General features: G+C 45.7%; 1 protein-coding gene across 1 annotated transcript in view; it reads right to left on the bottom strand.

Annotated features, from left to right (window-relative positions):
• Nucleotides 1-22,594, bottom strand: part of vps53 (VPS53 subunit of GARP complex) — a 338,695-nt gene that overhangs the window by 31,871 nt on the left and 284,230 nt on the right. Inside the window, exon 19 of the mRNA XM_055657535.1 lies at nt 19,237-19,306. Within this exon, the coding sequence (XP_055513510.1) occupies nt 19,237-19,306 (70 nt within the window). The remainder of the gene's footprint in view (nt 1-19,236; nt 19,307-22,594) is intronic.

The following is a 22,594-nucleotide window of genomic DNA, read 5'->3' as shown; positions in this document are numbered from 1 at the left end:
TTAGCACGGAGATGTTTAAAGGACCTCCCTTGTGAAGAGGGATGCACGTCCTCCAATGAACTCAATGGAGTGTTTTTCTATTAAGATTCAAGATTCAAGATTCAAGAGAGTTTATTGTCATGTGTCCCTGATAGGACAATGATATTCTTGCTTTGCTTCAGCACAACAGAACATAGTAGGCATTAACTACAAAACAGATCAGTGTGTCCATATACCATTGTATAAATATATACACACACGAATAAATAAACTGATTAAGTGCAAACAACAGATAATGGGTTATTAATGTTCAGAGTTTTGTCCGAGCAAAGTTTAATAGCCTGATGGCTGTGGGGAAGTAGCTATTCCTGAACCTGGTCGTTGTAGTCTTCAGGCTCCTGTACCTTCTACCAGAAGGTAGCGGGGTGATGAGTGTGTGGCCAGGATGATGTGGGTCCTAAATGATGCTGCCAGCTTTTTTGAGGCAGCAGTCGCTACAGCGAATGCAGCGCCGGAGACACGGGTTTGATCTTGACTACGGGTGCTGTCTGTACGGAGTTTGTACGTTCTCCCCGTGACCTGCATGGGTTTTCTCCGGGATCTTCGGTTTCCTCCCACACCCCAAAGACGTACAGGTTTGTAGATTAATTGGCTTGGTAAATGTAAAAATTGTCCCTAGTGGGTGCAGGATGGTTTAATGTACAGAGATTGCTGGTCGGCGCGGACCCTGTGAGCCAAAGGGCTTGTTTCTGTGCTGTATCTCTAAACTAAACTAAAAGCTTTTTGTTGCATGCTGTCGAAAGTGTACAGATGCATGATAAAGGGAATAATGTTTAGTGCAAGATAAAGTCCAGTAAAGACCGATTAAAGATAGTCGAAGGGTCTCCAATGAGGTAGATTGTAGCTCAGGACCACTCTCTAGTTGTGGATGTTGATAGGATGGTTCGGTTGCCTGATAACAGCTGGGAAGAAAAGAACCCTGAATTTGAGGTGTGCGTTTTCACACTTCTGTACCTCTTGCCCGATGGTGGGGGGGGGGGGGAGACGAGGGAATGACCAGGGTGAGACTCATGCTTGATTATGTTGCTGGCCTTAATGCGACAGCATAAAGTGTAAATGGAGTCAATGGAAGGGAGGTTGGTTTGTGTGATGGTCTGGGCTGCGTCCACAATTCTCTGCAATTTTGTGGGGTCTTGGATGGGGCTGTTCCTAAACCATGACGCGATGCATCCCGATAGAATGCTTTCTACGGCGCATCTGTAGGAGTTGGTGAGAGTTGTTGGGGTCATGTCGAACTTTCTAAGCCTTCTAAGGAAGTAGAGGCGATGGTGTGCTTTCTTGGCCAGCGCTTCGATATGGCTGGTCTGGGAGAGGCTGCTGGTGATACTTTGTTCAGTTCAGTTTAGTTTATTGTCACATGTATCGAAGTACAGCGAAAAACTTTTGTACCAGAAGACAATACTCCTTAGAATGATGAATTTATGCATTGATATTTGTGATATTTCAATCCATTTTTTGGATATCTCGTTGGGGAGATGCCAAACTTCCTAATCTGTGCTTTCTCCACATGCAATAGCAAGTTCCACATCTTAACCATTCCCTGATTTCTCCACATTCTCTGGATTACAAGTGACTAACTGGCATTTATGACACTACCACAAAACTGAAAAAGCCATTAAAATGTCTATTAGCTTGTGTTTCTAAAGAGGGGAGCTTGTTTGGTCTGGAAGGATTGGAGAAACATTACGGAGCTTCTATTACCAGCCACTGAATTCTCACATCCAGATTCCTGCAACACGTCTGAGCGATGTTTAATAATGCCTAACTGTAGAGATAACACTCTCTTTATTTATGTACTTGCAGCCGTATCGGGTGACAATTATTGAAGCGTGACTACAGAATTTAGTTTAGCTGCAGAGGGAAAATGCAAGTGCGTTGAAGTCACGTATCTTGAGTGGACTTGCTGGCTACTGTTCCAATCGACATGCCTTACTGAATCAGTCACAGTAGGTGACAGCCTTGCTGCCTTTTATAAGTGTCAAAGCTACTTATGCACCAAGTGTTATTCAACATGTAGCTGCTATGGAATGGGTAAAGGTTATTTGACCCATAGAGCTTACACTTCCCACAACCTTGCTTTTCCAGAATGACGGATTAATCTCAAAAAAGGAGATACATACCTACTAGGAACGTTTAGTTTAGTGTAGTTTAGTTTAAAGATTCAAGATCAATTATCAGTACTCCATTCCCAGGCAGTTAAAAGGAAAGCCAATCTCATTACACAGGATCCCACCCAACCCCTGCACAAGTCTTTCCAACTTCTGCCATCAGGCCGCCGATATAAAGTCCCCTTATCCAAGAAAAACATCCACAAAAACTCATTCATACCCATTGCCATAAACAGCTTAAATAAAAAATGAACAATGGACAAATGAAGAAGGGTTTCGTCCCGAAACGTTGCCTATTTCCTTCGCTCCATAGATGCTGCTGCACCTGCTGAGTTTCTCCAGCACTTTTGTCTACAGTGTAATTAGTGTAGCTGGGACATTGTTGGCTGGTGTGGGCAAGTATTGCCGAAGGGCCTATCTCCACACTGTTTCACTCTATGAGTGCTGTCCGTGGGGAGTTTTCACGTTCTCCCTGTGACCGCGTGGGGATTCCCCCGGGCTCTCCGGTTTCCTCCCGCATCCCAAAGACGTCTGGGTTTGTAGGTTGATTGGTTTTGGTCGCTTAAATTGCCCCCTGGCGTGTCGGGAGTGGTAGCGAAAGCGGAACAACATAGAACTAGCCTGAACGGGTGATGGATGGTTGGCGTAGACTTGGTGGGCCTAAGGGGCCTCTTTGCATGCTGTATTTCTGAACTAAATTTAACCAAACCACCCAGTAACCAATCTAGCTTGGAACAGGCAATTCATGTTTAAATTAATCAGAATCATACTGACTGTTTTTGACAATTATCACATTCAAGTTGGGAAAAAATTCAACTGAATCCCAATCTGATTTGAGGCATGCTACTTTTTCAAGCTACTTCTGCCGATTCTTTTCCAAGATAAACAACCAATAAACTTCCACATTGTCCACATGTCCCAATATTTTAAAGATCTGGAACATTTCACCTCTAAATGTTCTTTTCTTTGATACAGCTGACTCTTAGTTTTTAATCTTTCAGTATAACTTTAAAGATAAGATCGCAGAATCAATGCAGACTTCTGTGGTCCACATGCTGATTTACTGCACATTCATTTTACAATTACCTTATTTCTTTTAGATGTGGCAAGATAAAATTTGGCAGTCATTTGAATCTTGATTCACGAATGACTTGCACAAGGTTAAACTAATCTGCTACCATGCACATTTTATTTGTGTAGGGAACAAACAACTTCCAGGTTCCAGTGTGTTGAAGGGTCACGACTCGAAACGTCACTTATCCATGTTTAGTTTAGTTTAGTTATACAGCACGAAAATAGGCCCTTCGGCCCACCGAGTCCGCACTGACCGGCGGTCCCCGCACATTAACAGTACCCTAAACACACTGTGTATCATTGTTACATTTATACCAAGCCAATTAATCTACAAACCTGTACGTCTTTGGAGTGTGGGAGGAAACTGAAGTTCTCAGAGAAAAGCCACGCAGGTCATGGGGAGAACGTACAAACTCTGTATAGACAGCACCTGTAGCTAGGAACGAACCCGGGTCTCCGGCGCTGTAAGGCAGCAACTCAACTGCTGCCCACCGTACTTCCCAACCATGTTCTCCAGAGATGCCGCCTGACCTGCTGAGTTACTCCAGCATTTTGGGACCCAGATCCTTGACACAGAGGCCCAGAACCCTTGACCAGACTGAGCTGGAGTGTTTTCTTCTCACAATAGGGGGAGCTAACGTGTGTCCACACATCACATAACAAGCATTGATATGTCCAGACATGGTAATCCATCTTGTAACAGCTTAACCTGGCAACGCAAAAAACTGGTTTATATTTATATATCATTCTGTTGGACATCTAGATTTTTGGATCTGACCGTTTGGTGGCAGGGTGCATTAAAATGGGCAACGATTACTCGGGCTGAGCTATTTTGGGTATCAAAACGACAGGTCCTCTGACAACAAGGAACACTTTATTGTATTATTTGATAATGTCACACCACTCCTGCTATCAGTTTCACTGGGGGAATGGCGATTTTAATAAGTTGTACGCAGAGGTATGTACATCGGAGACAAAACATTAGATGTTAATCTCCCTTAAGCCTAAGGTGACCTTCACTGTAACAACATAGTGCGGGTCTGTGGTAAACAACCTGCGCCTGACATCCAGGGGATAGCAATTTCTTCGGACTGGGTTGGCGGCTGAGGGTTTAGCTTTAATGTAATGTGTAGACCACCACGTCCCTCCTGAGCCCGGGCCACGGGGGGGGGGGGGGGGGGGGGGGGGGGAAAGAGAAGACAAGTCAAATTTGCAGACTTGTGTCAACAGCGAAAGGAATGCCAGCATGCAGACTGCTCCGTCTCCGGAGTCTGGTCATGAGGGTATAAAACTGTGGAGCTCGTACATTCCTGTACGGGTCAACTGGTATTAGCTGGCCGACAAGTAGATGCCAAATAAATGTGACACCGACAGATACCACAGCCTGCCAGACACCGTTTGCCTCGGGCTGATAAAGTGCATTTGATATTTTACAGGTTCCACACACACACACACACACAAAAAGCCTTCATTTTTCTGCTCACGCCATTAAGAAATGTGTCAATGGATAGGTTTTGTTCAGCATCCCACCCCTGCGCTAATTGACTGTAATCTTTGGTAAACAATTTACTGAGGCATATTTGAGATTCCAATATTCTATTGCACTGAAATACGCTTGCGAGCTAAATATACATTCTTATCATAATCCTCATTCTTACGCTGTTAAATCAGTATCAACTATTTTGGTTAAATGCATGTCCTATTTAAGAACACTGTTGAAGTTCGATGAACGAAGGAGGCAACATCAACAACAATGTGTCTGAGGCATACAAAAAAGCTGGAGAAACTCAGCGGGTGCAGCAGCATCTATGGAGCGAAGGAAATAGGCAACGTTTCGTCCCGAAACGTTGCCTATTTCCTTCGCTCCATAGATGCTGCTGCACCCGCTGAGTTTCTCCAGCTTTTTTGTGTACCTTCGATTTTTCCAGCATCGGCAGTTCCTTCTTAAAAACAATGTGTCTGAGGCAGTAGCTCAAAGAGTAAAGGGCCTGCTACTCTCAGCTGTCTCAGCACCACGTTGAGTCTGGAGGCTCGGTGTAGGTTACCGGCCACTTGTCACTTAACATGCTCCATTCGCTTTAGGCCTCACCTGGTGCGTACTTCTTTCATCTTTCTCTTCAGCAAGCACAGTGGCACAGAGGTAAGAGTTGCTGCCTAACAGCGCCAAAGAGCTGGGTTCAATCCCGACTACGGGTGCTGTCTGTAAGGAATTTGTACGTTCTCCCTGTGACTGCGTGGGTTTTCTCCGGGTGCTCCGGTTTCCTCACGCGTTCCAAAGATGTGCAGGTTTGTAGGTTCATTGGCCTTTGTAAATTCTCCCTAGTGTGTAGGATAGAAGTAGTGCATGGGTGGTCGCTGGTCGACGGTCAACACGGACCCGGTGGGCCGAAGGGCCTGCATCCACGCTGTATCTCTAAACTAAGTTCTATGCCTGTCCAAACCAGTTTAGTTTAGAGATACAGCATGGATACATAGAAACATAGAAAATAGGTGCAGGAGTAGGCCATTCGGCCCTTCGAGCCTGCACCGCCATTCAATATGATCATGGCTGATCATCCAACTCAGTATCCCGTACCTGCCTTCTCTCCATACCCCCTGATCCCTTTAGCCACAAGGGCCACATCTAACTCCCTCTTAAATACAGCCAATGAACTGGCCTCAACTATCTTCTGTGGCAGAGAATTCCAGAGATTCACCACTCTCTGTGTGAAAAATGTTTTCCTCATCTCGGTCCTAAAAGATTTCCCCCTTGTCCTTAAAACTGGACTTCCCCAACATCGGGAACAATCTTCCTGCATCTAGCCTGTCCAACCCCTTAAGACTCTTTGGCCCAGCAAGACCACGCCGACCATCGATCACGTACTCACGCCAGTCCTATGTTAACCCACTGTCTCAAGACAATTTACAGAGGTCCAATGAACCTACAAACCCGCACATCTTTGGGACGAGGGAGGAAACCGGAGCAACCGAGACTTAATGTAGAAACAAGAAACTGCAGACGCTGGTTTACAAAAAATGACACAAAGTGCTGGAGTAACTCTGTGTCAGGCATTATCCTTGGAGAACATGCAAAGGAGACATTGTGGGTCGGGACTCTTCTTCAGGCTGATTGTAAGGGGGGAGGGGGGAGAAAGCTGAAAGGGAGGAGGGACAGGGGACCTATTACCTGCCACACTAAGTCCTACCACTCCTCTCCTCTGCTTTCTCTCTCCCCCCCCCCACTCCCACTACAATGTCTGAAGAAGGGTCCTGACCCAAAACATCACCTACACATGTTCTGCAGGGATTTCTGCCTGACCCGCAGAGTTACTCCAGCACTGTGTCTTTTCTTAGGAAAGGAACTCGCCAGCTCTCAGGAATGTGTTAGAACATCACGAAACTTTGCCTATTTCCTTCGCTCCATAGATGCTGCTGCACCCGCTGAGTTTCTCCAGCATTTTTGTCTGCCTTCAATGTTTATACTGCTGGGCTGTAAGCTAGCCAAGCGAAATATGAGGTGCTGTGTGGACTCACTCTGGCAATGGTTGGAGGATGACAATCATCAACATCATTTTACTTAAGATTCTTGTTCTGCGAGTCTGTGTGAACTGCTGAATTCAATTTTATAACTGAAAGATAAAACATATGTTCCACTGCCTTATGGAAAATACAACGTTCAGGTGGCCCTTAAAAAGAAAATCTTGCATATGTGTGTATATTAATCCAGTTTAGTTATCCCCGAAATCAAACCAATTCGTATAAGTCATTTTCATTGAGTCTTTGTCAAAGACAAGATTGTCCAAAGAACTTTATCGCTAATGAAGTATTTAATTAGTGCTAACCCTATTGTAAATTAGGATAACCAAAAGTGCTGGAGAAACACAGCGGGTGCGGCAGTATCTATGAAGCGAAGGAAATAGGCAACGTTTCAGGACAAAACCCTTCTTCAGATTAATAAATTAGGACATTTGGCCAACAATTTATGGACAGAAAGAAGCCACTAAATTTTCATTGGACAACAGTAACACTTTTACCAATTCTGAAAGCCAGGTAACCTAGATATAGTTAGATAACCTGATGGATAACCTAGCTAATTTACGCATTAGCTAAAGGGTTACTGAAAGATACCTGCCCAGTTTTAGGTTTGGAAGGAACTGCAGTTGACACAAAGCTGGTGGCAGTGTGAGATGTGAGGAGGATGCTATGAGAATGCAGGGTGACTTGGACAGGTTGGGTGAGTGGGCAGATGCATGGCAGATGGCAGATTACAGATGGCAGATGCAGTTTAATGTAGATAAATGCGAGGTACGAAAAACAGGAAGGTAGATTATTATCTAAATGGTGTCAAATTGGGAAAAGGGGAAGTACAACGGGTTCTGGGAGTACTTGTTCATCAATCAATGAAAGTAAGCATGCAGGTACAGCAGGCAGTGATGAAAGCGAATGGCATGTTGGCCTTTATAACAACAGGAGTTGAGTATAGGAGCAAAGAGGTCCTTCTGCAGTTGTGCATGGCTCTAGTGAGACCACACCTGGAGTATTGTGTGCAGTTTTGGTCTCCAAATTTGAGGAAGGACATTCTTGCTATTGAGGGAGTGCAGCGTAGGTTCACAAGGTTAATTCCCAGGATGGCGGGACTGTCATATGCTGAGAGAATGGAGCGGCTGGGCTTGTATACTATGGAATTTAGAAGGATGAGAGGGGATCTCATTGAAACATATAAGATTATTAAGGATTTGGACACGCTAGAGGCAGGAAACATGTTCCCGATGTTGGGGGAGTCCAGAACCAGGGGCCACAGTTTAAGAATAAGGGGTAAGTCATTTAGAATGGAGATGAGGAAACACTTTTTCACACAGAGAGTTGTTAGTCTGTGGAATTCTCTGCCTCAGAGGGCGGTGGAGGTTGGTTCTCTGGATACTTTCAAGAGAGAGCTAGATAGGGCTCTTAAAGATAGCGGAGTCAGGGGATATGGGGAGAAGGCAGGAACGGGGTACTGATTGTGGATGATCAGCCATGATCACATTGAATGGTGGGGCTGGCTCGAAGGGCCGAATGGCCTACTCCGGCACCTATTGTCTATTGCAGTTGCTGGTTTAAACCGAAGATAGACACAAAATACTGGAGTAATTCAGCGGGATAGGCAACTACTTTGGAGAGAAGGAATGGGTAACGTTTCAGGTCAAGACCCTTCTTCAGACTGAGAGTCAAGGGGAGGGAAACAAGAGATATGGAAGGGTACAAAGAACAAGTAAGGTGTGAAAAGGACAGATCAAAGCAGACGATGGTCAAGGAAATGTACAATGGTTGATTGTTGGATGAGAGGAAGGTGACAACGAGGCATGCAAACAGTAAAATGAATCAGGTGGGCAATGAAACTAGTAGGAAGGTGTACCACAAACGGTGAAGCACTCCCTCAGTACTATCAGGAAATAAGCTTAACCTCCACGTTTAAGACACCAGATTGGGACTCAAAGGTACAAACTTCCGACTCAAACAGGGAACACTATCGAGTGAGCTGATTTCATCCAAGTCGAGAAGGCTCGATCATGCGTAGAACTGAACTGCAGATGGTGGTTTATACCGAAGATAGACACAACGTGCTGGAGTAACTCTTGTGGGACAAGCAGCATCTCTGGGGAAAAGGAATGGATGACGTTTCGGGTCGAGACCCTTCTTCAGACTGGAGAAGGGTCTCGACCCGAATCGTCACCTATTCCTTTTCCCCAGAGATGCTGCCTGGCCCGCTGCGTTACTTCAGCACGTTGTGTCTATCTTCAAGAAGGTTAGATTTTCATTTTCAATGAGGCCAAAGATTGTGTGGTAACAGATTTGAAAAATGAACTGCCACAGCATGTCTCACATTGATAGATATCACATGGGGTTTCACAATGTGCTAGAATAACTGAGTGGGTCAGGCCGCATCTCTGGAGAGAGGTGACCTTTTGTGTCGGGACCCTTCTTCAGACCCTCATTGTGGTAGAAACCAGGTGTGGGGGGGGGTGACTGGCGGATGGTTGGACAAAGGCCAGCGATGAAAAGACAAAATATGTGAGATAAGGATAGTTGAGGTGAGAATGTTGACGTCAAAGAAGGACATAGAACATACTAGAGCACAGCATAAGTACAGGCACTTCGACCCCTGAAGTGTGTGCCATACATAGTGTCAACACCATCTCTTATCTGCCTGTATATAATCCATACCTCTCCATTCCCTGCCTACCCAATTTTTTTTTTAAAGCCACTAACATATCTGCCTCTTCCACCACCTCCATCAGGTCGTTGCAAGAACTCACTTATCTATGTAAAAAATTTGCCCTGCACATCTCCTTTAAGCTTTGCCGCTCTCACCTTAAAACTAAGCCCGTTAGAGTTTGATTTTTCCACTCTACAGGACTTTGGTTAGGCGCATTTGGAGTATTGCGTGCCGTTTTGGTCGCCCCCATTACAAGAAGGATGTGGAGGCTTTGGAGGATATAGTGCGGAGGAGTTATTTTTAATATGGTAATTGGAATGAGGAGTGTCATACGATATGTATAGAAGTTGAGATGTTATGTCACAGTTGTACAAGACATGGGTGGGGGCACATTTGGAGTGTTGTGCTCGGTTGGGGTCACCCTGTTACAGGAAAGATGTTGTTCAGCTGAAACGGGTGCAGAGAAGATTTATGAGAATGTTGCCAGGAATCGAGAGCCTGAGCTCCAGGGAGAAGTTGGGCAGGATAGGACTTTATTCCTTGGAGCACAGGAAAATAAGGGATGATTTTATAGCGATGTATAGGATCATGAGGGGAGATGATGGGGTAAATGCACTAACTCTTTTACCCAGAGTAGGGGATTCAAGAATTAGAGGACATTGGTTTAAGATGAGTGGGGAAAGATTTAATAGGAACCTGGAGGGCAACTTTTTCACATAGGTATAGGGAACGAGCGGAGAGAGGAGATGGTTCAGGCAGACCAGAGGAGGCAGTCATACCCCCATCCATATAAATGGGACTGAGGTGGAGCGCGTCTCCAGCTATAAATTCCTCGGAGTACATATCTCGGAGGATTTGTCCTGGTCCCTCAACACCTCCAAGCTGATCAAACAGGCACAGCAGCGCCTTTACTTCCTGAGGAGGCTCAAGAAAGCCCACCTGTCCCCCTGGATCCTGACCAACTTTTACCGCTGTACCATAGAGAGTATCCTGACCACCTGCATCACGGTATGGTACAGCAGCTGCACTGCTGCGGACAGGAAGGCACTACAACGGGTGGTGAAAACCGCGCAGTACATCATCGGTGCCCCGCTCCCTGCCATGGATGTCCTCCACCGAAAACGGTGTCTGAGACGGGCTGGGAAGATCATCAAAGACCCCTCACACCCCAACCATGGACTGTTTGCCCTCCTCCCATCAGGGAGGTGGTACAGGAGCCTCAGGTCATGTACTAGTAGGATGAGGAACAGCTTCTACAACAACACAATCACATTACTGAACTCGGAGTCCCGCCGATAGATATCTCTGGTCCCTCCGTCCCCACTGTTTAATTATTCTGTATTTCTTGATTATTCTGTATCTTCTCTCTTTCTATTTATTTATTTATTTTTTCCCCATTCCTTTATGCACAACTACTACAGACTGACACAAAACTGCATTTCGTTGTACTCATACTTGTATTTGTGCGATGACATTAAAGTTGAATTGAATTGAATTGTGACAGGTACTATAACAACATTGAAAGGACATTTGGACAGATACATGGATAGGAAAGGTTTAAGAGGGAAATGGGCCAAACGCAGGTAAGTAGGACTAGTGTAGAAGAGGCATCGTGGTCAGCATGGGCACTGGTCCAAAGAGCCTGTTTCTGTGCCGTATGACGCAAAAAGCTTTGCGGAATCACTGCACTAAAACAAGCCATTCAGCCTGCCGAATCTGTACTATCTGTACTAGCGGCAGTGGAGCAGCGGTAGAGTTGCTGCCTTACAATGCCAGAGGCCTGGGTTCGATCCTGACTGTAGGTTTTGTCCGTACGTTCGTCTGTAGTTTGCACGTTCTCCCTGTAGCCGCGTGGGGTTTTTTGGGTGCTCCGGTTTCCTCCCACATTCGACGTGCAGGTTTGTAGGTTCATTGGCCTTTTGTAAATTGAACTGAAATCTGTAAATAGAACTAGTGTGAGGGGGATGGCTGGTCGGCGTGGACTCGGTGGGCTGAAGGGCCTGATTTCATGCTCCAAACTAAACTACCTGGGTGCAATCCACCTATTTCCTCAAAGCTGCGCAAATACTTTTACTTCAGGCATCCGACGTTAAATCAATTAAAAAGGAAAAGCAAACATGTGGGGAAAGCACAAAGATTACAGGGAAGTCGAAATAAAATAGGGCTGAGGTAAGCAGGTTATGTTGAAGAACACACAACAGAATTATTATTTAGACACAAAAAGCTGGAGTAACTCAGCGGGACAGGCAGCATCTCTGGAGAGAAGGAATGGGTGACATTTTGGGTTGAGTCTGAAGAAGGGTCACCCATTCCTTCTAGACTAGTCTGAAGAAGGGTCTAGTCCCAAAACGTCCCCCATTCATTTTCCCCAGCGATACTGCCTGTCCCACTGAGTTACTCACGCTTTTTGTGTCTATCTTCAGTTTAAACCAACATCTGCAGTTCCTTCCAACAGAATTATTCTTTAAGTCCCGTTTAGTTATGTGGTTCCTATGGTTTGATATTTATGCTTTTTAAGTATACTGCTATTCAAGTTAGTACTTCATGAATTTGTCCTGATAAAATCTCTGCAGAATAATCCAGTTATTGAATCTGGCAAATGTTAACATGTCACTTTGTTTGCTTGCTTTGCAGCCAAGGTATTCACCTTTTGCTTCTGCAACAGTCTGCTAAAAATTACCTCAAGGAAACAGGTTTGAGATCAAAGCTGAAGGTTGGCTCGGAGCAGGTTGTGGGAAACGTTCCTTGTATCTTTTAACCCGACCATGATTGATAGCTTTATTTAATGGTTAGAGATTCACTTTGATGTTTTTAGTCTCTGGGGTGGAAAGGGTTGATTATCGAGACACAGATATTTATTTGGCAGCTTTTTGCTAAATCAGCCGTTCTTCCAGTTTTGTAGCCTTTGTAAAAGGTTAGCATTTCAAATCCTGGGAGGATTCAACGTCAGATACTTTCCACACTTAGAGCCATGATGCATGGAAACAGGCCCTTCGGCCCAACTTGTCCACGTCGACCAACATGTCCCATCTACACTGGTCCCACCTGCCCATGTCCCTCTAAACCTATCCTATCCATGTCATCTTTATCATTGTTGAAAACATCAACAGGCACGCTGCCTTACAATGCCGTGTACAACAGTGATCACAACTTCTACTGAAGTATGAATGGCCATTGGGAGCTCATCCGCTCTTTGACAACTCTTGTTTTTTGTTCTGCTGAGGGTCCACAGCCCCCTCCTCACCTGGTAAACCAGGTGAGGTAGATGGTTTAGTCGCCGACTATCCGACCATGGAGCAGTTAGCACGGGATTACGTGGTACCCCTGGCGGGGGGAACTCCCCCCGACCTGACTGTTATCCATGTACCTGTCTTAATGTTTCATAAATGTTGCGATAGTACCTGTCTCAACTACCTCCTCCGGCAGCTCGTTCCAAACGCCTAAATGTGAAAAGGTGCACTTCATGTTTGTATTAAATCTTTCCCCCCTTACCATAAACCTATGTCCCCTAGTTCCCAATACCCCTGGTCTGAGCAAGAGACCCTGTGCATCTTTATGATCTGATAAAAGACTGTGTGCATTCACTATCTATTCCCATCAAGGTTTTATACTCTCTATAAGATCACCCCTCAGCTTTCTCTGCTCCAATCATTAAGAGTCCTAGCCTGTCCCACCTCACCCTATACTTAGTCCCTCAAGTCCTGGCAACATCCTCGTAAATCTTTTCTGCATTTTTCCAACTTATTGACATCCTTCCTACAGTAAGGTGGCCAAAACGGAACACAGTACTCCAAGTTTGGCCTCACCAACGTCTTGGACTAAATAACTTATAAAGATAAAACTTTCACATTAAACTCTCATTAGGGCGGCTCAGTTGCGCAGCGGTAGAGTTGCTGCCTTACAGCATTAGAGACTGGGTTCGATCCTGACTAGGGGTGCTGCCTGTACGGAGTTTGTACATTCTCCCTGTGACCGCGTGGGTTTTCTCCAGGTGCTCCGGTTTCCTCCCAGGTTGTAAAGACATGCGGGTTTGTAGGTTAATGGGCTTCTGTAAATTGTCCCTCGTGTATATGTTAGAGCTGATGTATGGGTGATTGCTGGTCGGGACAGACTCGGTGGGCCGAAGGGCCTGTTTCTACGCTGTATCACAAAACCAAACCAAACAAAACATTTTATTTTGATCTATTGAGCAAGTCAGTGACCCGTTTTTTATGATTGTGCAAATTTATAAAAATATTAAAGGTAGACAAAAGTGCTGGAGAAACTCAGTGGGTGCGGCAACATCTATGGAGCGAAGGAAATAGGCAACGTTTCAGGCCGAAACCCTTCTTCAGACTGATGTAGGGTAGGGGGGGTGAGAAGAAGAAAGGAAGAGGAGGAGCCAGAGGGCTGAGGGAGAGCTGAGAAGGGGAGGAGACAGCAAGGGCTACCGGAAATTGGAGAAATCAATGTTCATACCGCTGGGGTGCAGACTGCCCAAGTGGAATATGAGGTGCTGCTCCTCCAATTTCCGCTGGTGCTCACTCTGGCCATGGAGGAGGCCCAGGACAGAAAGGTCGGATTCAGAATGGGAGGGGGAGTTGAAGTGCTGAGCCACCGGGAGATCAGGTTGGTTAATGCGGACCGAGCGGAGGTGTTCGGCGAAACGATCGCCAAGCCTACGCTTGGTCTCACCGATATAGATCAGCTGATATCTAGAGCAGCGGATGCAATAGATGAGGTTGGAGGAGATGCAGGTGAACCTCTGTCACACCTGGAACGACCGCTTGGATCCTTGAATGGAGTTGAGGGGGGAGATAATCTCTTGCGGATGTAGGGGAAAGTGCCTCGGGAGGGGGTAGAGCGGGTGGTAAGGGAAGAATTGACCAGGGAGTTGCAGAGGGAGCGGTCTTTGCAGAAAGCAGACAGGGGGGGGAGATGGGAAGATGTGGCGAGTGATGGGGTCACATTGGAGGTGGCAAGTATGACGGAGGACTATTTGTTGTATGTGACGGCTAGTGGGGTGAAAAGTGAGGACTAGGAGGACTCTGCCCTTGTTGCGAGTGGGGGGATGGGGAGACAGAGCAGTGTTACGGGGTATGGAAGAAACCCTGGTGCGAGCCTCATCAATAGTAGGGGAGGGAAACCCCCGTTCCCTGAAGAATGAGGACATTTCTGATGCCTCATATTAAGTTTATCTGCGTGAATTGAAGGCCCGTGTATCAGTGGCTCTTGAAATGAAATCAGCAGGGTCGTACACTGTCCTTAGAATACTCCACCGGGATAACACGGAATCATCCTTAAACAGCTGAAGTTGGAGATAACAGCTGAGCTTCTGACAGCCTCCGCCTGCACCATGCTCTTCATACAAAGAATGTTGCTGCTACAAGCAAATGGAGGCACCAAAGAGCATGCAATGCCATCTATAATGGACTAAACAGCTGTATGCATAGTCTATAGAAACGCCTATTTGATGATACAACCCAATAATTCAAAAATATGTAGGTATTTTGTTTCAACATATTTTTAAATGCATAAATGTATTGTATGAAGAAGGGTCTTGACCCGAAACGTCACCCATTCCTTCTCTCCAGAGATGCTGCCTGTCCCGCTGAGTGACTCCAGCTTTTTGTGTCTATCTTCAGTTTAAGCCAGCATCTGCAGTTCCTTCCTACACTTAATGTATTTTATGTTGATTTAATTTGAGGAATTGCACTAATAATCAAAAGTCTAGATGGAAAGCATATGGTTTGCTTGCCTTCATTGGCCAGGGCATCGAGTGTAAGAGTCTGGTAAATCATGGTGCACTTCTGTAGGACTTTGGTTAGGTTGCATTTGAGTATTGCATGTAGTTCTGCTCGAGCCATTTGCAGGGAAGATGTGGAGGCTTTGGAAAGGGTGCAGAGGTGATTTCCATGAATGATGCTTGGATTAGGGGGTATTAGTTACAGGGGGACAATGGACAGACTTGGATTGTTTTCTCTAGAACGCTGAAGGTTGGGGGGGTGGGGACCTGATAGAATTATATAACATTATGTGAAACTTAGAAAGGGTAGGACAGTTAGAATCAATTTTCTCAGGTTGGAAATATCAAAGATAGAGGGCATAGTCTTAAGGTGAGAGCGGCAACGTTTAAAAGAAAATTGGCAAGGCAAGGTTTTTTATTTTACACAGAGTGAGTGCCTGGAACGTGCTGCCAGGGATGGTGGTGGAGGCAGGTGTGATAGTGGTGTTGAGGAGAGTTTTGAATGAGCACATGGATATATAGGGAATGGAAGGGTATAGATTAGGTCCACAGATACAAATTTGCGTTGGCATAAGATCCAGCATTGACAGTGAAAAGGCCTATTCTTGTGCTGTAATGTTCTATGTACTATGACTGTACAAGTGGGACTATAATGCAAGCCGATAGACACTTGGCCAGAGACAGATTGGAAATGAGCACACATGGGTTTCTGAACAAGTCAGAATGGCCGGCACAGTGGCGCAGCGGTAGAGTTGCTGCCTTACAGCGCCAGAGACTCGTATTCCATCCTAACTATGGGTGCTGTCTGTACAGAGCTTGTACGTTCTACCTGTGACTGCGTGCTCCGGTTTCCTCCCACACACGGTTTATGGGCCAATATTACTTTGTGCAATTTCACATCTTGCTCATCTTGTTAAATGAAGCAACGCACCTTGTTCCGAAAGATAAGATTTGTTAATCTCATGAGGAAATATGTTCATAAGTCATAGGAGCAGAATTTAGTCATTTGGCAACTCCGCCCTTCAATCATGGCCAATCTATCTTTCTCTCTCATCCCCATTCCCCTGCCTTCTGCCTTTGACACACGGACTAAAGACAGCACGGTGGCACAGCAGTAGAGTTGCTGCCTCGCAACCCCAGAGACCCGGGTTCCATCCTGACTACAGGTGCTGTCTGTACGGAGTTTGCATGTTCTCCCCGTGACCTGTGTGGGTTGTTTCCCCGGAGCTCCGGTTTCCTCCCAAACTCCAGAGACGTGCATGTTTGTGGGTTCATTGGCTTTGGTAAATTATCCCTAGTGTGTAGGATAGAACTGGTACACGGGTGATCACTGGTCGGTGCAGACTCGGTGGGCCGAAGGGCCTGTTTCCGCGCCACACCTGTCAACTAAACTAAACTAAACTAAACTAACCACCCACAGAGACTTAAGCAGCTAGTTACACTGTGTAAAGCATTGTGTTCACACACAGTCTTCATTGAGGTGGTTTACACTTCACTCCATCCAAGGCCACAAGTAATAGCAGAGAATTGTGGATTCAGCCCAGACCATCACACAAGCCAACCTCCCTTCCATTGACTCAATTTATACCTCACGCAGTCTTGGCAAGGCCAGCAGCATAATCAAGGACGAGTCGCACCCCGGTCACTCCCTCTTCTCCCCTCTCCCATCAGGCAAAAGGTATAGAAGTGTGAAAACGCACACCTCCAGATTCAGGGACCGTTTCTTCCCTGCTGTCGTCTGTCAACCGAACCATTCTACCAGCAACTCAAGAGCTACTATCTAGTGCATTGGGGACCCGCGGACTATCTTTGATCAGATGTTACAGGCTTTAACTTGCATGAAATGTTATTCACATTATTTCCCTTCATCATATATCTGTACACTCTGGACGGCCTGATTGTAACTATGTATTGTCTATCTGTTGACTGGTTAGCACCCAACAAAAGCTTTTCACTGTACCTCTGTGCACAATAAACTAAACTCAAAACTCTTACTAATGCCCTTTGATATCTATCTGTGACCATGACTTGCATCTCCTTCTGCAGTCTGAATCTGAACCTACACCTCACAAGCAAGTGCATCAAAACCAGTGGCCTTGTAAGGAATGGTTGCACTAATGCACAGGAACCAAACCTTTATTGTTAAGCTGGGCTCGCTTAGTGGAATGCGTAGAAAGGAACTGCAGATGCTGATTTACACTGAAGATAGACACAAAATGCTGGAGTGACTCAGCGGGTGTCAGAGGTTATGGGGAGAAGGCAGGAATGGGGTTAGGAGGGAGAGATAGCCATGATTGAATGGTGGAGTAGACTTGATGGGCTGAATGGTCTAATTCTGCTATCATTTATGATCATATGATCTTATGATATGCAGCATCTCTGGATAGAAGGGATGGGTGGTGTTTCGGGAACTGAGGAAAGGGTCTGAAAGAAGGACCCGAAACGTCACCCATTCCTTCTCTCCAGAGATGCTGCCTGTCCCGCTGAGTTACTCCAGCATGTTGTGTCTATCTACGCTTCATGGAAAGTTACTGAGTGCAGCTGCAAGAGAAAAAGCCAGTTACATGATCTATCTATTTCTCAGAGCAAAGGAAACAACAGTGTAATTGTTCCCTATTGCAATCTCAAATCCATCAGAATGAATAATTACAGGCTGATTTTCTACAAAGCATTGTTCATTCTGGTTTTCTGTACAATCATCCATTTATTCTTATACATTGTACTCCTTCCCTGCAACTAAAATGAAGAATGCGACAGCTCGTCTCCTTGTGAAATGCTGAACCAGTATGAAGCATCCCCATGCCCAGTATACAAAATGCTGCAGTAACTCAGCGGGACAGGCACCATCTCTGGGGAGAAGGAATGGGTGACGTTTCGGGTCGAGACCCTTCTTCAGACTGAGAGTCAGGGGAGAGGGAGACACAGAGATATGGAAGGGCAAGGTGTGAAAACGACAGATCAAAGCAGACGATGATCTCGGAGATGTGGAACGGTTCATTGTTGGCTGAGGGGAAGGTGACAACGAGGTATACAAACAGTGAAATTAATCAGGAGGACAGTCAAACTCGACGGAGAACTAGGGTGGGGGAGGGACGGAGAGAGAGAGAAAGCAAGGGTTAGTTGATGTTAGAGAAATTAATATTCATATCGTTGGGTTGTAAGCTGCCCAAGCGAAATATGAGGTATTATTTCTCCAATTTGCCTTTGGCCTCACTCTGTACTTTTAGCTAAGTTAATCAATTAAAAACCTATCCTTATTAACACTGATATAACTGAGTGAAGCAGGATCATTGTGTTCATATCAGTCCTTTTGTGAAAGGGTGCAAGAAGAAGTACTTAACCCAATGTGCTATTATCCAGAATTGGATCCAGAACAAGATTTGCTCTTGGTTTGCATGGACAAGTTGGGCTGAAGGGCTTGTTTCCGTGCTGCATGACTCTATCACTCTGACTAACACATGGAATTCAAATCTTCTCTCCTATCTCGTTACAAAAGATCACCTGAAATAAAGTATGGCCCAGGTTTGTCCCAGTTTCCAACATATGAAATGGAAAAGCAAGTTTCTGAATTCAAATGACCACCCCAATAGTAACAAGTAACAAAGAACTGCAGATGCTTGTTTATACCAAAGATGGACACAAAGTGCTGGAGTAACTCTGCGGTTCAGGCAGCATCTCAGGAGAAAAAGATGGGTGACGTTTCGGGTTGGGACCCTTCTTCAGACGGAAGATGCTGCCTGACCTGCTGAGTTTACTTTAGCTTAGAGAAACAATGCGGAAATATGTCCTTCGGCCCGCGTTGACCGGCGATCCCTGTACACTAGCACTATCCTACACACTGGGGCCAATTTACACTCTTTACCAAAGCCAATTAACCTACAAAGCTGTATATCTTTGGAGTGTAGGAGGAATCCGGAGCACCCGGAAAAAATACCCATGCAGTCACAGGGAGAACGTACAAACTCCATACAGACAGCAGGCATTGGCGCTGTTAGGCAGCAACTCTACCGCTGACAAGTTTCCAATTCTGACTTGAGCACACTTTTCCTCTCCTTATTTCAGATTTCCGATTTCAGATTTCCGACATTTGCAAATCATTTCCCATGAATTCTTACCTGCTCAGCTCCCACCATACTGATTGGCTTGCACTTGAAAAGGTGGTTGATGAATTTTGGAATGAAGGAGCTGTACAAAGAAGAAAATTAAACGTTATATTCTGGAGCAAAAACAGGTGCATCAAGGATAAAACATCTGTCCCATTTCTGGAAACACGTGACTTTTTTTAGTTTAGTTTAGAGACAAAGCGCGGAAACGGACCCTTCGGTCTACGGAGTCCCCGGCAGACTCCGTAAACACACTAGGGACAATTCTACATTGATACCAAGCCAATTAACTTACAAACCTGCACGTCTTTGGAGTGTGGGAGGAAACCGAAGATCTCGGAGAAAGGTTCCGCAGGTCACCGGGAGAACGTACAAACTCCGTACAGACAGCACCCGCCGCTGCAAGGCAGCAGCTCTAGTAGATAATGATACAGGCTTCTTGGAAAACCTGCATTGGGGCCACCGAGAAGCCGAAAGAAAGGATGAGAGCTTCACGCCCTTCAGCTCAGCACTGCTTTCTTTCTACAACCCCCAAAAGACAGAGAGTGCTGGAGTAACTCAGCGGGTCAGGCAGCATCTCTGTGGAGAACGTGGACAGGTACAAAGTGCTGGAGTAGCTCAGCGGGTCAGGCAGCATCTCAGGATCCTAGATAACCTCAAAATTAAAAATCTATATCCATGATCAGTAATTTTCTGAAGTGTTGAGAGCAAGGATCGGTGACAATAGCAGGTGGACAATAATCCTCCATTGTATGTGCTAAGCATCCAACGCAAGGGCAGTAGCCATCATGCCTACATTGCACAATAGAAGATGAATTTCTATTCCTAGGTCTAGGAACAGGTTTGATGGCTACCTTCCCATTCACCGGCTGTTCATATGCTCATCGGTTCGCCAACCTTTGCCTGTTATGTGGACTGTGTTAAATAGCTCAGAGGCAGGGATGGCACGGTGGCGCAGCAGTAGAGTTGCTGCCTTACAGCGCCAGAGACCCGGGTTCCATCCTGACCGAGGGTGCTGTCTGTACGAAGTATGTACATTCTCCCAGTGACCTAGAGGGTTTCCTCTGGGTGCTCCGGTTTCCTCCCACACCACAAAGACGTGCAGATCTGTAGGTTAATTCACTTTGGTAAAGATTGTACATTATCCCAAGTGTGCAGGATAGCACTAGTGTATGGTGCCCACTGGTCGGTGTGGACTCGGTGGGCGTAAGGGCCTGTTTCCGCGGTGTATCACTATACTAAAGTAAAATGAAGTCTGTATCCTGTGGCACCTTAGAACGCAGATATTGGCTGCATCACAAAGTAGAGAAGGACGTGCTTAGGATTTGATTTAATATGGTCACGTGTACCAAGGTACAGTGAAAAACTTTGTTTTGCATGCTATCTACTCAAATCACACACTACTATTCATAAATACAATCTACCCAAACGGAGTTACAACAGGTCGAGCAAAGGGAAAGATACAGAGTGTAACATGTAGTTCTCAGCATTGTAGCGCATCAGTTCCAGAGACAAAGTCCAATGTTCACAATAAGGTAGAGGTCATACAGTCAGAGTGATACAATGTGGAAACAGGCCCTTCAGCCCAACTTGCCCACACCGGCCAACATGTCCCAGCTTCACTAGTCCCACCTGCCTGCGTTTGTTCCATATCCCTTCAATCCTGTCCTATCCATGTACCTGTCTGTTTCTTAAATGTTGGGATAGTCCCAGCGTCAACCATCTCCTCTGGCAGCTCATTCCATACACCCACCATCTTTTATGTGAAAAATTTACCCCAGCAGAAGTGGGGAGAAGAAGCAATGAAGAACTGATGAAGGAAAACGGAGAAGGAAAATGATGGAAAGCAGCATCTGAAATCCATTGTCAATCACAGCTAGACACAAAACATAGCCAGACTGAGACACACTACTTTGATGCAAAGTAGAATAAATGTTGAAGTTCAGAATTAAGGGTGATTGATTGCTGGTCGGCATGGACTCAATGGGCCGAAGGGCCTGTTTCTTTACTGTATCTCTAAACTAAACTTAGAGCAAAGAGTCATTTACCCAGGTTAGGGGAATCAAGAACTGGACGACGTAGGTATAAGGTGAGAGGAGAAAGATTTACTAGGAGCCTGAGGGGCAACTGTTTTACTTAAGAGGGTGGTTGGTAAATAGAATGAGCTGCCAGAGGTGGTTGTTCAGGCAGGTAACATAGAAACATAGAAAATAACATAGAAAATAGATGCAGGACCCTTTGAGCCAGCACCGCCATTCAATATGATCATGGGTGATCATCCAAAATCAGTACCCCGTTCCTGCTTTCTCCCCATATCCCTTTATTCCGTTAGCCCTAAGAGCTCAATCTAACGTGGACACACAATGCTGGAGTAACTCAGCGGGACAAGCAGCATCTCTGGAGAGGAGGAATGGGTGACGTTTCGAGTCGAGACTCTTCTTCAGACTATATCTAACTCTCTCTTGAAACCTTCCAGTGAATTGGCCTCCACTGCACATTCTGTGGCAGAGGCACCAACGACATTTAAAAGACATGGACAGGTTCATGGAGAGAGTTTAGAGGGATATGAGCCAAGCGCGGGCAAATGGGACTAGCTCTTGTGGGGCATCTTGGTTGGCAAGGATGAGTTGGGCCGAAGAGCCTGTTTCCGTGCAGCATGGCTCCACCTTCCACCAATCCTCTCTCAAAAGCAACAAGTGGACCAGAAAGCCAACAGTCTGGAGGCAAACTAGCGGAACAGGGCAGGTGGTCATTTCGTCAAAGGAAGAGGTTTCGCTTTATTTCTCTTTTCAATTAGGGATCGCGTAGCCATAATATGCTGGAAGTCAAGGAGCTCAGGGTCAACTGGATTTGTAAATACTCAAGTAGGAGATTACAGACGTGAGACTCGTCTATTTCTGCCACACATTACTCAGTGGTAACACATCTTTAACCCCATTATCACTTTAGCAGTGCATGTGTGCAAGATCAAATGTCAAAGCAAGTGATTAAAAGCATAATAAGCTTCATGAGTCCTATCACGTGGCCGGTGGACAGCTCGTGGCAACGCTGGTTGTGAATCAGACGATGGGGCACTTCAACGGATAATTCAAGCAAAGTGGAGCATTCGTGGAAATTACGCTTTGGCTCGGGTGTGTTTGGGACATTCATTAATGAGTTAGTTTGGTTCAGGGGTCTCTGATCTTTCTGCTTAGCATTTGCTTGATCCTCCCTGAGCTTGCTGGCGTCCTTGTGGATGTAATTGTTCCTTGCAATGAATGGCTGTATTCACAAAAGCAGGGAGAGTGTAAACCGAAAGAGGGGGGAAAAAAAAAGTTTTCCCTTTGGAATTTGAGTAGGCAGCAGTTGAGATGGGTTGGCGGGTGGGGTG

Source organism: Leucoraja erinacea, chromosome 28 (assembly GCF_028641065.1).
Source record: "Leucoraja erinacea ecotype New England chromosome 28, Leri_hhj_1, whole genome shotgun sequence".
NCBI classification, from domain to species: domain Eukaryota; kingdom Metazoa; phylum Chordata; class Chondrichthyes; order Rajiformes; family Rajidae; genus Leucoraja; species Leucoraja erinaceus.
Note: the sequence above shows the minus strand (reverse complement) of the source record. Positions and strands in the feature narration are given on the sequence as shown.